The sequence below is a fragment of the Haliaeetus leucocephalus genome, unplaced genomic scaffold, assembly GCF_000737465.1.
Source record: "Haliaeetus leucocephalus isolate CR32 unplaced genomic scaffold, Haliaeetus_leucocephalus-4.0 Scaffold636, whole genome shotgun sequence".
Classification (NCBI taxonomy): domain Eukaryota; kingdom Metazoa; phylum Chordata; class Aves; order Accipitriformes; family Accipitridae; genus Haliaeetus; species Haliaeetus leucocephalus.
Genome location: NW_010973072.1, coordinates 358,044 through 370,709, shown reverse-complemented (window position 1 = coordinate 370,709; position 12,666 = coordinate 358,044). Strand labels below are relative to the sequence as shown.

The following is a 12,666-nucleotide window of genomic DNA, read 5'->3' as shown; positions in this document are numbered from 1 at the left end:
CCTGCTGCCCAGGAAGGGAAGGGGGGGACCTGAGCAGCCCACAGTGCACACAGGGCAGGCAGCACAGCTGTTGTGGCACTTTTAGGAAGGACCTGGTGGCAAGGAGACAGGGTAGTGCCACACGTGCCAGGCTTCAGCGTGGTTCATGGCCCTTTCCAGCCATGTCAGTGTGCAGCCCATAGGCAAAGCCCCTTCCCGAGGAGAGGCAGGCAGAGCTGCCTTCGAGGTGTGGCGGGAGGGGAGGGGGACCGGCAGCAGCACTGCACCCTTGATCAGCACCTCCGTCCTGCCAGAGCAGCTGCCAGTGCCTGGTGGCCTTGGCTGCTCCAGCTGCATGCGACTCCCCCCAGCCCCTGCTGTGGCTCTTGGGGAAGAAAAACCCCTGGCAGTTCCTTGCCCACCTGGCAAACCGTTAGCGAAAAATGCATCCAGCATGTCGCTATCTGCCCTGGCACTGTAGATTAGATTAGAAGAGTTTGTTACCAGGCCACAGCTCTGGAGCAGACCCATGCCCACTCACTGCAGAGCCACATCCTGAGCCCGGCAGGGTCTGTGGGCACGCACCCTGCAGCACCTCTCCTACCACCACCGCAGCTGCACCCTGTCGGCTTCTTTGTTGCATGTGGGTGTAGGGGTTTATTTTTAGCTCACTTGATATGGGGCAGAAGGAATGGGGCAGGCAGGCAGCGACAGGAGCTGCCAGCAGCACTCAGACAGATGAGGGCAAGAGGACCTGGGAGCCGTTTTCAGCCCCTCTGTGGCTGCTCTTCCTACTCCCACTGGCCCCAGCCCCTGCAGCCAGGGCAGCTGGAGCATGCAGCCCCCAGAGCGAAGCAGGGGGTCTCTCAGTACACAGGTCTGCGAACAGCCTGGCCTGCACAGGCAGCTGCTGTTTGCTCAGAGGTGGAACTGTGGCACTAATCAGTGTTTTTATGTAAATAAATAACAGACCCTGAACTCTGTGTACATCTTTTCTCCTCCCCCGCTCCAAACCCACAGCAGATCTACCCACAGGGGAGCCAAGGATGAGGAGGGATGGCATGGGAGGGCAGGGCACAGCACTGCCAAGCACTGGAAGATCAACAGCTTCCCTACCCCAGCCCATAGCAGCAGAGGCACCCTGGGGTTAAGAGGAGCTTTCCCTGCTCTAGCACTCAGACAGCCCCTCTCCTTGTGCCCAAGCACTCAGCTGAAGAGGAGAAAAGCCACCAAGACTGGGCTGGAGGAAGGCAGAGGGATGTCTCTGTTACCAAGCCCAGGGCCTTTCTGAGGCCCAGCACAGTGCCAGGAAGCAGGGAGCAAGGGGCAGCTGTGGGACCCAGAGCTTCTCGCCTGCCTCTAGGGAACCACTGCCCCCAGCAGAGCCAGAGCCCGCTCACCAAAGGAAAGCCCCGGGCTGTCACAGCATCTGGCTGTGCCCTTTGAGCAGGGGCAGTAGGTCCCCTCCCCACAAGGAGCTGGGGGAAACATAAGGGGAGCCAGCAGGGACAGAGTGGGGTGTAAGGGCAGGAGTGTCTTAGCAAGTGCATGAATCAGAGACAAGTACAGTAGCGTGGGAGCCTGTACCCCCTCCGCTTCTCCCTATTAGCCCCCTCCCCAGCCTTCCGCATCCCCCACACACAGTTCACTTATTCTCCCAGTGATGTGCTTTTGGCTTTCCCCAGCTAACAGCATTGCAACTTTTTATTCCCATCAAGGCTTCAGAAAAAAACCCAATCCCCCCCAACCCCAGTGTTGCACAATACACATTTGTCACCTTCATACCCCCCCCCCGCCCCCCCTCCAGTCCTGTCCCCACCCCCAGGGAGCTTCCTCCAACACCAGTTAGACTTGGTCCCCAGGACACTGCAACACTCCTCTGAGCTAGCAGCTCCACAGCACAGCTACTGCAGCACGACTGAAACATCAGTTTCTCAGGGTAGGAAAGCAAGTGCTCTCCACTGAAAAGACCGATGACACATTCTCAAGGTTCCAGCCCAGGGCAGGAAACTCCCTCCAGTGACTGCTCCTGGGAAGCAGATGAAAAGCCAAGCACATGAAGCTTTTGCCAGTATAAGACAAGACATCTCTAGCCTTAAAAGCTGCCCGCCCCAGCCTGGGTAGGGCAGTGCTGAAGTAGAATCCTCACACCAGATCAGTCCTGTACACTAGTCAGCTAAAGACATTATATTACAATGCTTGCATTATTGGTGTGGAAAGTCTTTGACAGTCCCGCAGGATTCCTGTTTATTTTCTTACTTCCACCCTGCAGCCAACTCACCACCAACAGCAAGGGAACAGTTTGAAGAAGAACAGGGCGCATGCCTCTCCCCTTGCCACCATTTAGAGCCACACGCCGCTCTTCCCATCACATGATGTACCAGGCTGCAGCTCCTGCTGCCACAGCCACACAGGCTGCCAGGATCAGCTGTACTAGGGGCTGCTTTGCCAGGGCCATGGCAGCGTGATAGGGGCAGCCGGGTCCTGCCTTGCCTGCCAGAACACAGAAAGCACCATTAGTGCTGCAAGTCTTGTGCCATATGTGTGTGGCAGCTCTGTTGTTGCCCCCGACCTACCTAGTTTGTCTGTGTAGTAAGGGCATTTGCGTAGGTCTCCTTTTCCATCGTGGACTGGAAGGCCACCGTCCTGGGCTTCTTCTGTCAGTGACCTGCCAATCTTGTCCAGTTCATCAAATACCTGCAAGTGGTCACAGTGAGTAGATGAAGTGGGCAGAGCCAGGCAGCTTTCATCCGGACCTGTGGAATGATCTGGAGAACAGGCAAAAGCCACTTCTGCCTCCCTCCCCACAAAGCCAGCATGTGCTACTCATTTCAGAGCACCTTGCAGGCAGACCTGTGGTGACATCTGGCACATGCCACAGCTCCAAGGAGGCACAGCCCATTCCAAGAGCATCAAGTCAGACCCAGGAGTGAGACAGACGCAGGATCACCCTGCTGTTCACCTCCCAGCCTCCTGTGGGTGGGAGTAGGAGGTAACACACTCTCCACTCCCTGCTGCAGACCCTCCCTGGGGATCAGTGCAGTGGCCAGGCAGCCCCTCCACCTCTGCTGCCAGGTGTTTCCCCAAGGATCCTGACAAAGGAGACAATCACATCCCACCACGTTTCTGGCCAGCTTAAACCACAGTGACCTGCTACAGGCACAGATTAAAGCTTCCATCCAGTAGCTAAGACTACGTTCATCCCCCTAGGGCAAGTGGCAGCTCAGTCAGATTTTATGAAAGGCAAATATTGTGGGAAGGAACAAGAGGCTACAGACATATTTGGCCATTGGGCAATGTCAGACATGAGACGGGATGAATTGTAACCAGTGCACTGCAATATGCTCAGGTTTGAGGCCATCTTGGAGCAATAGCTCTGCTCCCCCAACTGCTTCAGAGCCACACAGCCCACAGGAATCTTGTAGTGAAGTCATCTCAATTTTGCCCTAATCTAAGGCTCAGCTGTGGTGTTGGAACACGGGAGGAATTCCTGCCCAACACCGGCCATGTCTCCTGAAGTTAGCGGAAGAGCCATTCAAACCAGAATCCCACCTGCACCAGATGGAGGGGCTCAGGTGGTCTCAGACCCAAACCACGTTGCCTGGATGAGCAGTTTGACTGAATTAACCCGGGCCTAAGAGTTGGTCCAGACCTGAAAGCAGCAGCACCTACACATACAGGGGCTCAAGGGAGCTAGTACCTGCATGTTGAGTCTGAAGGCTTGGTTGGCCTCTTCCACAATCCTTTCCCTGGTGTTCCTGTCCAAGTCTAGAGCATTCATCCTCGCTCTGTAGAGCTGCTTGAACTGCTGCGCATTGGAAACATTGTCAAACACGTAGAATTGGATCCCTTCTTCAGTACTGGGCAACTTCAGGGCCCTCTGGGCTACCTTCTTCAGCACTTGGCCACCCGAGAGGTCTCCCATGTAGCGTGTGTAAGCATGAGCCACTAGCAGCTCTGGCTCGTGCTGTCCCACATGATGGATTCTGTCGACATAGTGCCGAGTTGCCTCTGAACACTGGATCTTCTCTTTCCAGTCTTCTCCATAGAAGTATTTCAGGTCTTTGACCAACGCTTCTCTCCGGTGAAGCTCTAGGGGGAAATACAGAGGAGCAAAGACTGGGTTGTCCTTGTTGCGATCTATTTCCTCTTCCAGAGCAGAGTATGTGAAGTAAAGTGCCACCGTGGCCAGCTACGGACAAAGCACAGCTAATGTGAGAAGCCATTCACTAGATCGGCACATCCCACCTTGTGACTACTCCCACCCTGCATGGAGTTGGGGCAAACAAGGAAGAAACACCCAGGCTTGACGCAAAACCAGCCTGGAAAGCCCATACCAGGCATGTGTCCCTTGAAGGACCAGAGGCTCTTTTCTATCTACATTCATAACAGCAATGCCTACAGAGCATGAGCTAAGAATCAGTCTAATGTTGCCAACTGTGTGCTCTTGGCCTCCTATCACCTTGACAGCAAGGCACAGGGACAAACTTAATCCAAAAGGTACAACTAGCACCAACAGCCTTATGCTGCAGGAGACTACTGTATATACGAAGACCTTCAGGATCAGACAGTGCTGCTCAGACCCAGAATACCATCTCTTCTGTACAGAAGAGAAAGCAATCCAACCTGAAGTCTATGGAAAACATCCTAGACTTCATCAGAGGCTGGAGTAAGTGCTGTAATCTCACCAGGATTTCACTCCTGAACAGCTTAGGCCACCAGTATCTGTGCTGCAGCCACACCTGCCTTGAGCAGACAGCAGACGCGTGGCCAGAAGCCCAGCACTACCACCTAATCAAACTTGTGCTGGGGCAGCATGTTCCTCACCCCGCTGGGTCCCAGCTGTAGGACACACCAGGCAGAAGTCCTGGACAAGGGCCCTCCTCTAGTTATAACTATACCACTTAGAAACTGGACTCCTCCCCACCCCCTACACATAGGGCTGTGGGGCTCTGCCTCAGTCTGCATTAGTCACTGGGTATGTCAGAGAGCTTCTTTGCCATAGGAGCAGAGCAGCACTCACCTTGAAGAGCTCCTTCTTGATCCGTCCTTTCAGAAAGTCTTTGACAAACTGCGTGTTCTCTGCACGGTCGTGGGATTCCTTAGTCCCCTCCTTCAGCAGCTCTGAAAGGTCAGTGGGACTGCAGACAAACAGGGAGAGCTCCTTTCACTCCACTTCCATACGCAGTAATGAGTTTGTCCCTGCTGTGTTTGGAGGGATCCCCCCACTCCCTACCATCTCAGGCTGAGTTTGGAGAAGGTACAAGGTGGGACCCCTCAGGCCAGCCCCACAGGCTGGAGCTGGCACTACCAGGAGGAAGCAGCAGGATGGCAGCAGCCAGAGGCTCCTTCCGCAGATGCGGATGCCCATGTGCCAACCAGACTTGCCATTCTGGGAGGGTCGGGGCTTACCAGGGTCTCAGACCCAGGAGGCTAAAGCAATTGCCAAGGATCCTCTGATCCCTGCACCATTACTTTTGCTTCTCATCCATGTGAGCCCCAACAATACTACAAAAGGAGGCCCTGAGTACATGAAGAGCAGGCTAAAGGGCACAGGAGCCTTGGTGGTGTCCTCCGTGGTTACTCTGGAGAAGGAGAAAGGCTCAGGTAAGAGCAGATGCATTCACAGGCAGGACCCTAGCTTTTCCGACTTGGGTATCAACTGCAGGAGAGGAGATGAGAGCCAATGGCAAAACAGGGCAAAAACACCCTTAAAAAGTTTATGTATCCTGAATCACACTGTTTTTGCAGGTTTCTACAAGTTGTCTTTCCAAAAAAAAAAAAAACAAAACCAAATAAACCCCCCCCCAAAAAACACAAACCACTGTGATTTTAGGTTATAGCCACTGCACCTACCTGGAGTTTGGTACAGTGTTATCAACATCTACACTCACTCAAAATTATGCCAAAGTGCACTGGCTTGCTACAGATAGCATGTTCATGTTAGCTGTAAAAGAAACAGACTTTGAACACTCCAGACCTACCAAGTGGCTGAACACTGCAGCCGACAGGCTAGACAAGGCCTGGACATGCTGGGAGAGCCAGGTAGCATTGACAGGCTCAGTTTCATAAGAAGTTAAGTCAAAGAGAAGTCAACCAGCCTATCTAGGTGTTCTGGGAAGCACCGTATTCACCCTTCCCATTTTCCAAATCTCAAGCCTTGGCTTTTAAACTAACCTCCAAGAAAAGAACCAAAGATCCTTGCCTAGACCAGCGCGTATTCTGCAAAGGCAAGAGGGGCAGCTCACTGGAGCACAGTTCACCTCTAGAGTCATCTTTCAAAACAAGCTGCTGTCATATGAGACTGCCCAGAAGCCATGGAAAACTGGCTCATCTTGGCCAGGAAGGTACAAATGTAACTGCCAAACAGTCAAAGTGTTTCTGAATGCTACTTTGATAGTAGAGGCTAAAAAAATAACTGCTTGTTGTCAGCCTTAGCCAGACAGCTCCTTCCCATCCCTTCCACCCTTCCAGTACAGTTTGATTAAACACATTTTACTGCACATATATTTAATTGTTCACCTTTTGGAGTCCCTTGCTCCTTTTCAGATGAGGAGAAAGATCACTCCTTTACCTGGAAGGTGTCCTGCCTTGCCCAAGACTGTGTCTATGCCGTGTTGTGAGGCAGCACTCACCTGACATTGTCATCTTCTGTTTCCTCATAGTGCAAGATTTCCCCTTCTTCTCCCCCCTCTGAGCCCTCCATAGCTGATGGCATCACTGGTCAGTGCTGGAGATTAGGCAATCTGAAAGGCAAAATTAGAGAGGGGTTTTAGAGGGATGGGTATGAAATGCTGAGCAGTCTAGCAAGGAGCCTCTGAGCTGCTCCACCACGCAGGGCGGTGAGGAGCAGCCACAGGACATTTCCACTGCACACCAGGCACTTTCAAGGAAGCAGTCTTGCTTGTTCAGTTCAGCTACCTCAGATGAACCTCAACACTAGCACCCAGTTCACAAAATATTAACCTCAGGGAAGACCTACAATGCAGCAAGCAGCCTGCATTAGGTTCCCGACTTCAGGATGGCTCCTGGCTGAAGACGATCAGAGACCTCCATGTCAGCAATCTGCATTGAAATTGTGAGCAAGCTGCCTTCCACTGGTGCTACCAAATATCTCATCCAATGTTAGACTCTGAGCAGAGTAACTGGAAAGGGAAGCACCTGTCCTTCAGTCAGGAGGAAGAACAAGCTACTTCGTTTCCACAGAGCTTCTCCTGCAAGAAAGCAGCAGCACATTACGGCAGCTGAGCTCTGAAGTCGGGCAGCTCACAGGGGAAACAAAAGCCTTCCCTGCGACTGAGTATATGAAGAGGAACTTCCAAAGCAGGGGCAAATTGCACTGCTCTGCCTTTCCTGGGCTGTGCTGCATGAAGAGTCAAAGCGGCTGCTCTCTGAACAGAGTGAGCTGCAGATAGCTCCTGCTACCACTCACACGCTCCTCTCCTGCCTAGCAGGGTTTACTTCAAACCCTGGAAGTAACTGTGTTCTTCCTCCTCTTTTGCAAAAGGAAAAAAAATCTCCTCAGATGTAGCTGGATACACAAGACTTACCCAGAAGCAGGAGCAAGACACCTGGCTTATTTTAGCCGAGTACCCCTGTCAAGCCAGAAATCCAACCACCTCATTTATAAAATGGACCTGTAATCAGCTTTGCACAGAGCACCACCACCTTGCAGGCAGCCTTGCCAGATGAGCAAGGAACTAAGCTGCTTGCTGGCTCTTCAGAAAGCACTCATGTCATGGTTTAACCCCAGCCGGCAACTAAGCACTATGCAGCCGCTTGGTCACTCCTCCCTGCTCCCAGTTGGATGGGGGAGAGAATTGGAAAAAAAGTAAAACTTGTGGGTTGAGATAAAGACAGTTTAATAGGACAGAAAGGAAGAAAATAATTATGATGATGATGATAATAAGATAACAATAATAATAATAAAAGAACTGGAATATACAAAACAAGTGATGCACAATGCAATCGCTCACCACTCTCTGACTGATGCCCAGTTAGTTCCTGATCAGTGATGCCCCTCCAGGCCAACTCCCCCCAGCTTATATACTGGTCATGACATCACATGATATGGAATATGCCTTTGGCCAGTTTGGGTCAGCTGTCCTAGCTGTGCCCCCCCCAACCCCTTGTTCCCCTCCAGCCTTCTTGCTGGCTGGGCATGAGGAGCTGAAAAATCCTTGACTTAGTATAAACACTACTTAGCAACAGCTGAAAACATTGGTGTTATCAACATTCTTCTCATCCTAAATCCAAAACATAACACTATATCAGCTACTAGAAAGAAAATTAACTCTATCCCAACCGAAACCAGGACAACTCACTACAAGAGAGCTTTCCCACTTTAGTTCCATCCCCTTGGTGGGCTGCATCCACAGGCTTGCTGCTCAGCCCATGCCTGGGGGCTGGGAGAACAGCAGACAAGCAGCTGTGAGCTTGCCAAGCTCATTAGCACAGGGCCAGCACCAGCACATCAGTTGCTGGCTCCCAGCTCACATGAAGCACACCAGTTGTAAATCAATTGCCCTCCGGTTCCTCACCCCTGAGTTTCTAAGCCCTGTTTTACAGCCACTCTCTGGCACAGGACTCGTCCAGGAGCCAGGTCTGAGCACCCATCCTGGGGTGCAGCACAGCAAGGCCCTCTGGCACAGCACTCAGTTTGGAGGACACATCACCAGGGCGAAGCTTTCACCCCCGTGATCACACAGCCTTTGGGCTCACTGGGACAGAGCCTTTCCCGAGGGGAGGACTGACTAAAACACATTACTTTGTGATGCCAGCTAGCCACATGCAGTAGCAGAAGTCATGAGGGGTGGCAGCCCTACATCCCCATTGCCCTGCCCCGCAGGACAGGGTATGGCGCAGCCTCCCCACCCTGAGGACAGAGAAGTTTAGGGCAGGATAATGCAGCTGGGGCAGAAAAGCACACGAGCACAAGGGCTCAGAGATATCTGAGGAAACCATGTTCAGGTGTTGTATTGTCTGTTTGATCACTCACTAGACAGCAAGCACGTACACACCAGGTCAGCAAACAGGACCTACCTTCACTCACCACACAGTTTCAGCTTCAAACATTGGAAAATGCCTGCCATGAGGAAGGGAAACTAAAGCAAATAGACAAATTACCTGTCCAGGCTCAGCTGGGAGCCTGTCATGGGCACAGGGGGAAACAGCCTGCTTGCCTCACAGCACAGCTAGCCAGCCTCCTGCCAATACAGATGCACAAGTTCTCATGACACCCTGCCTTGCTGCTCAGCTTATTTCAGGCCAGGCACTTCAAGAAATGCAGATTCCAAAATTAAACTAGATGAACTGGTTCCAATTTATCTTATACTTCCAGAAAGCTAGAGTCCTAGAGATAGGGTGTGCTGCCGCTGCACACTGCCAGGCCTGCAACAGCCACTGGTACAAAGCACCAGGTGAGAGCAGAGCTTCAAAGAGCACCTCAGCACCGCTCATCCCTTGGAAAAGGCCTGAAGGCCGACATTAAATCCAGCCCAAAGGAACACACCAGATCAAGCCTCAGAAACTAGTAGTTAACCGCAGCAATGGTTCAAGGCTCCCAATGGCCAGACATGCATGGCATGGCTCCTGAGATCATCATTGTACAAGGCACATCTGCTAACTTACTGGTTAGAGCCTCCAGACCCATGCCTCACAGCACACTCGTGTTTAGCAGCACTCACCAACACTGGAACTCTGCTCTCCATGCTACACAGGGGACATCTGATGGGGTCTCAGAAGCCTTTACCCAAGCCTGTTGTAGAAGCACAACTGATCAGAACAATGAATTGTTGTTCCAGTAGCACTGGCTGCTGCTGGAAGAAAGGGTTAGAACGCAAAAAGTCATTTAAGGAATTTGGTGCACTCTCAGACTTTTATCTCCCACAGCTTTTTTTTCTAGAGGCTCAGTCTGACACATTCATCTCTATAGCAATACACCAGGCAGTGGCAACATGAGTCCCTTTAGCCCAAGGTGAGGACAGTACACATATGGGAAAATATGAAAGCTTAGATTTTTTCCCAATACCTTCTCTAGTATAGGTACCTCCCTGATGAGCCATGAATTCAAGAGACAAATCAGCACAAATCAAATGTCTGTCCTTTTCACTATTAGGATATTGCATGAGAACTGGGAGGAAGGGAAGTCAAAATTATTGTATTTCTTAGCACACATCATTGCTTTTATTCAAAAACTGGCAACTGAAAGCCCACAGCATGGTCACTGGTCAAAGGCCTGGTTTCTCAGGGCGTTCTGCTCCTCTGAGAGAGGCAGTGTTGTACACACTGAGAGGGAGGTTCAGACAGCTGCCTACCTCCACTGCAGAGGCTAGAACATCATTTCATTTGCTACGAGGAGCTCTGCTCATGAAGACCCTGGCTGATGTTCAGGGTAAACACATACCTTCCCGGTGGCCTGACAGCAGACTGCTTGGGAGAAATCCAACAGCTACAAGAGTCTGGATAGCAGGGCTGGAGAGTGGAGAGAAGGTTTGGTACAGAACACCTCAGCACTCCAAACATTTATTTCCCAATAATGGTGTTCAAACACTCCAAGAAAACATGCCTATCTCATCTAGCCAGCAATCAGTTTGCCCCTACACACATTTCCACAGCAAGCTTCACACTCAAGATGTACAGCCGCTCTTCTCAGGGTCGGAAGACACTTAATCCCAATAATACCATGCCTTTTGAAGGAAGTAGACACTGCTGCTGCAGGAAAGCAGAACTGGAAGTCCTGGCTTTACTTGGGCACCCTCAGACGAAGTTCAATTATTTACAAACACCCAAGCAGTACAGAGTTCATGTTTGCTGTTCAACTAGCATGCAACTTCAAGGTATTTCCCCACACACAGAGCTTACATCCTTGCTTTAGCAAGTGGCAGAGTGTGGCTGGACCTACCCAAGCATCACTGCAGCAGAGACAAACCCCAGAATCCCAGGCCTAGTGGCCTGAAGAATCATCACAGGGTAACCTGGCAATCACATCAGGAGAGCTTCACATCTCCTCCTCCCTCTGGGGAGGTATTTGGCACCGGCTGCTGCTGGAAACGGAGCCTCACAGAATAAGATACTACCTTACCTGCTGTCAGGTAGGTTTAAGACTTCACCTGGACACAGCCAAAATTCAGGCAATAATTCAAGTCTAAAACACTTCTAGCAGTGCCCATGCAAATGCTACTTCTGTCCCCCAGAGCTGCAGTCCAGCACCTCCACAAACTGGTTGAGGAGGGAAACTCCTAGTGAGTTCACAGGTCTCGTCCAGTTCTGCACTTTGGTAAGCAGCCCACGTCAGGCAGCGCATCAGGAAATCTATTTTCTCACACTGGTTAGGAGAACAGCGCGAGGGGCAGACAAGTCAGTCAGTCAGGGTTAGACCTGGGGGGGAGGAAGAGCGCAGTGTGACAGTCACGCATGAAAATATCAAACAGCCTTTGCTCTGGGGAAAGCCAGTGCTTGCCCTGCCTGTCCCAGCTCACAGCCAGCTGTGCCAGGGACACCCCAGGCAGGGCCCGTGACAGGCACTTACAGCTGATATATGTAATGCAGCACTGTGTACAAGTGCTAGGCACCACAAGGCTTGACCAAGATGTCTGTTTCAGCCGAAAATGGAAAAGTAGGGACAGCAAGCAGCCTCAGAGGCTTTTGTCCTCCAAGCTCATCACTGAGCTCCAATGGGGTGAGAAGAGCCAAGTGCCCCCCACGCCACCCGGAGAACTGGGTACAGGACTCCTGTCCCAAAGGACCGGGACATCCTTCCCCAGAAGCTGCGCATAGGAATCACTGTGGAACCCCAAGGCAACTGTCCTAGCACGCTTCCTCAGCTGCTGTGCAGGCGCTCGCCCGTGGGAACAGAAGGAAGAGATTAGGGAGGCCTGACAATCGCTGGCCTGGCACGCAGCCAGAGCTCGGCTAGTCACGATCACAGGGCTGGCAGCCGGGCGCTGCACACCCCGGGCGGCTCGGGGGGCCCGTGCCGGAGCCGAGCCTCGTCCTTCCGCGGCCTGCGCCGCGCCGGTGGCCCGGCCAGCAGCCCGGGACCAGGCGGCCGGCAGGGCCGCGACAGCCCTCCCTGCGGCCGGGAGGGCAAGAGGCAGAGCAGGGCCGGGGGCAGAGTCCCGGGGCCGGGCGCTGCTCCCAGGCCCGGCCGCCCCGGAGGACACGGCCATGACACGGATTTCACGACCGAGCGTTTCCCCCCGCCGCAGGGTACCGGGCCCACCTGCCCCCGGCAGCAGGGAGGCCGGGGACGCTGCCTCCCGCGGCAGCTCCGGGGGAGCCTGCCCGCCCTCCCTCCCTCCGCCGGCGGAGCAGAGCCCCGCGGGGGGGGGGGAAAGTCCTACAGGGGGCAAGTCCGGAGGGCCTCAGCCCGGTACCGGCCCGGGCGGTGGGAGACGGAGGCCCGTTACCTCCGGAGCAGGAGCAGGCCCAGGCCCCGTCCCGCACCGCCGCGTTACCATGGAGACGCGCCGCGCGCACTCACCCTCCGGCTGGCTGCCCTCCGCCCCGCGGCGCGAAACAAAGGCCCAGCCCTGCCGCCCCGGCTTTATTGCCCAGGAGTGACAGGGCGGCCAATCAGGAGCCACCGACGGCACGCGCCGGCGCCGCCGATTGGTGGAGGCGGCCGGGTTGTTACGGAGGGGCTCTAGCCCGCCCCGCCCCCGTCGCCTCGCCGTCAGCGACCTC

At 53.4% G+C, this 12,666-nt stretch overlaps 2 protein-coding genes across 6 annotated transcripts in view; both read right to left on the bottom strand.

The window, feature by feature from the left end:
* Positions 1-2,204: 2,204 nt before the first annotated feature.
* Positions 2,205-12,666, bottom strand: part of HMOX2 (heme oxygenase (decycling) 2) — an 11,376-nt gene continuing 914 nt past the window's right edge. For 2 of the 3 annotated variants that reach the window (XM_010578365.1, XM_010578364.1), the window contains exons 2-6: positions 6,615-6,725; positions 5,003-5,120; positions 3,680-4,171; positions 2,556-2,676; positions 2,205-2,472 (exon numbers count right to left, since the gene is read on the bottom strand). In XM_010578365.1, coding sequence (XP_010576667.1) covers positions 2,348-2,472; positions 2,556-2,676; positions 3,680-4,171; positions 5,003-5,120; positions 6,615-6,697 — 939 coding nt within the window. In that variant the 5' untranslated portion in view covers positions 6,698-6,725 and the 3' untranslated portion in view covers positions 2,205-2,347. Of the gene's footprint in view, positions 2,473-2,555; positions 2,677-3,679; positions 4,172-5,002; positions 5,121-6,614; positions 6,726-12,463; positions 12,550-12,666 lie in introns of those variants that run through there. The other variant, XM_010578363.1, reaches the window with a different exon arrangement.
* Positions 6,640-12,666, bottom strand: part of LOC104838572 (zinc finger protein 501-like) — a 12,579-nt gene continuing 6,552 nt past the window's right edge. Inside the window, exons 3-4 of one of the 3 annotated variants that reach the window (XR_775081.1) lie at positions 9,666-9,736; positions 6,707-6,725 (exon numbers count right to left, since the gene is read on the bottom strand). The gene's annotated coding sequence lies outside the window, so the exon portion shown is untranslated. Of the gene's footprint in view, positions 6,726-9,665; positions 9,737-12,666 lie in introns of all 3 variants that reach the window. The other 2 variants (XM_010578367.1, XM_010578366.1) reach the window with 2 other exon arrangements.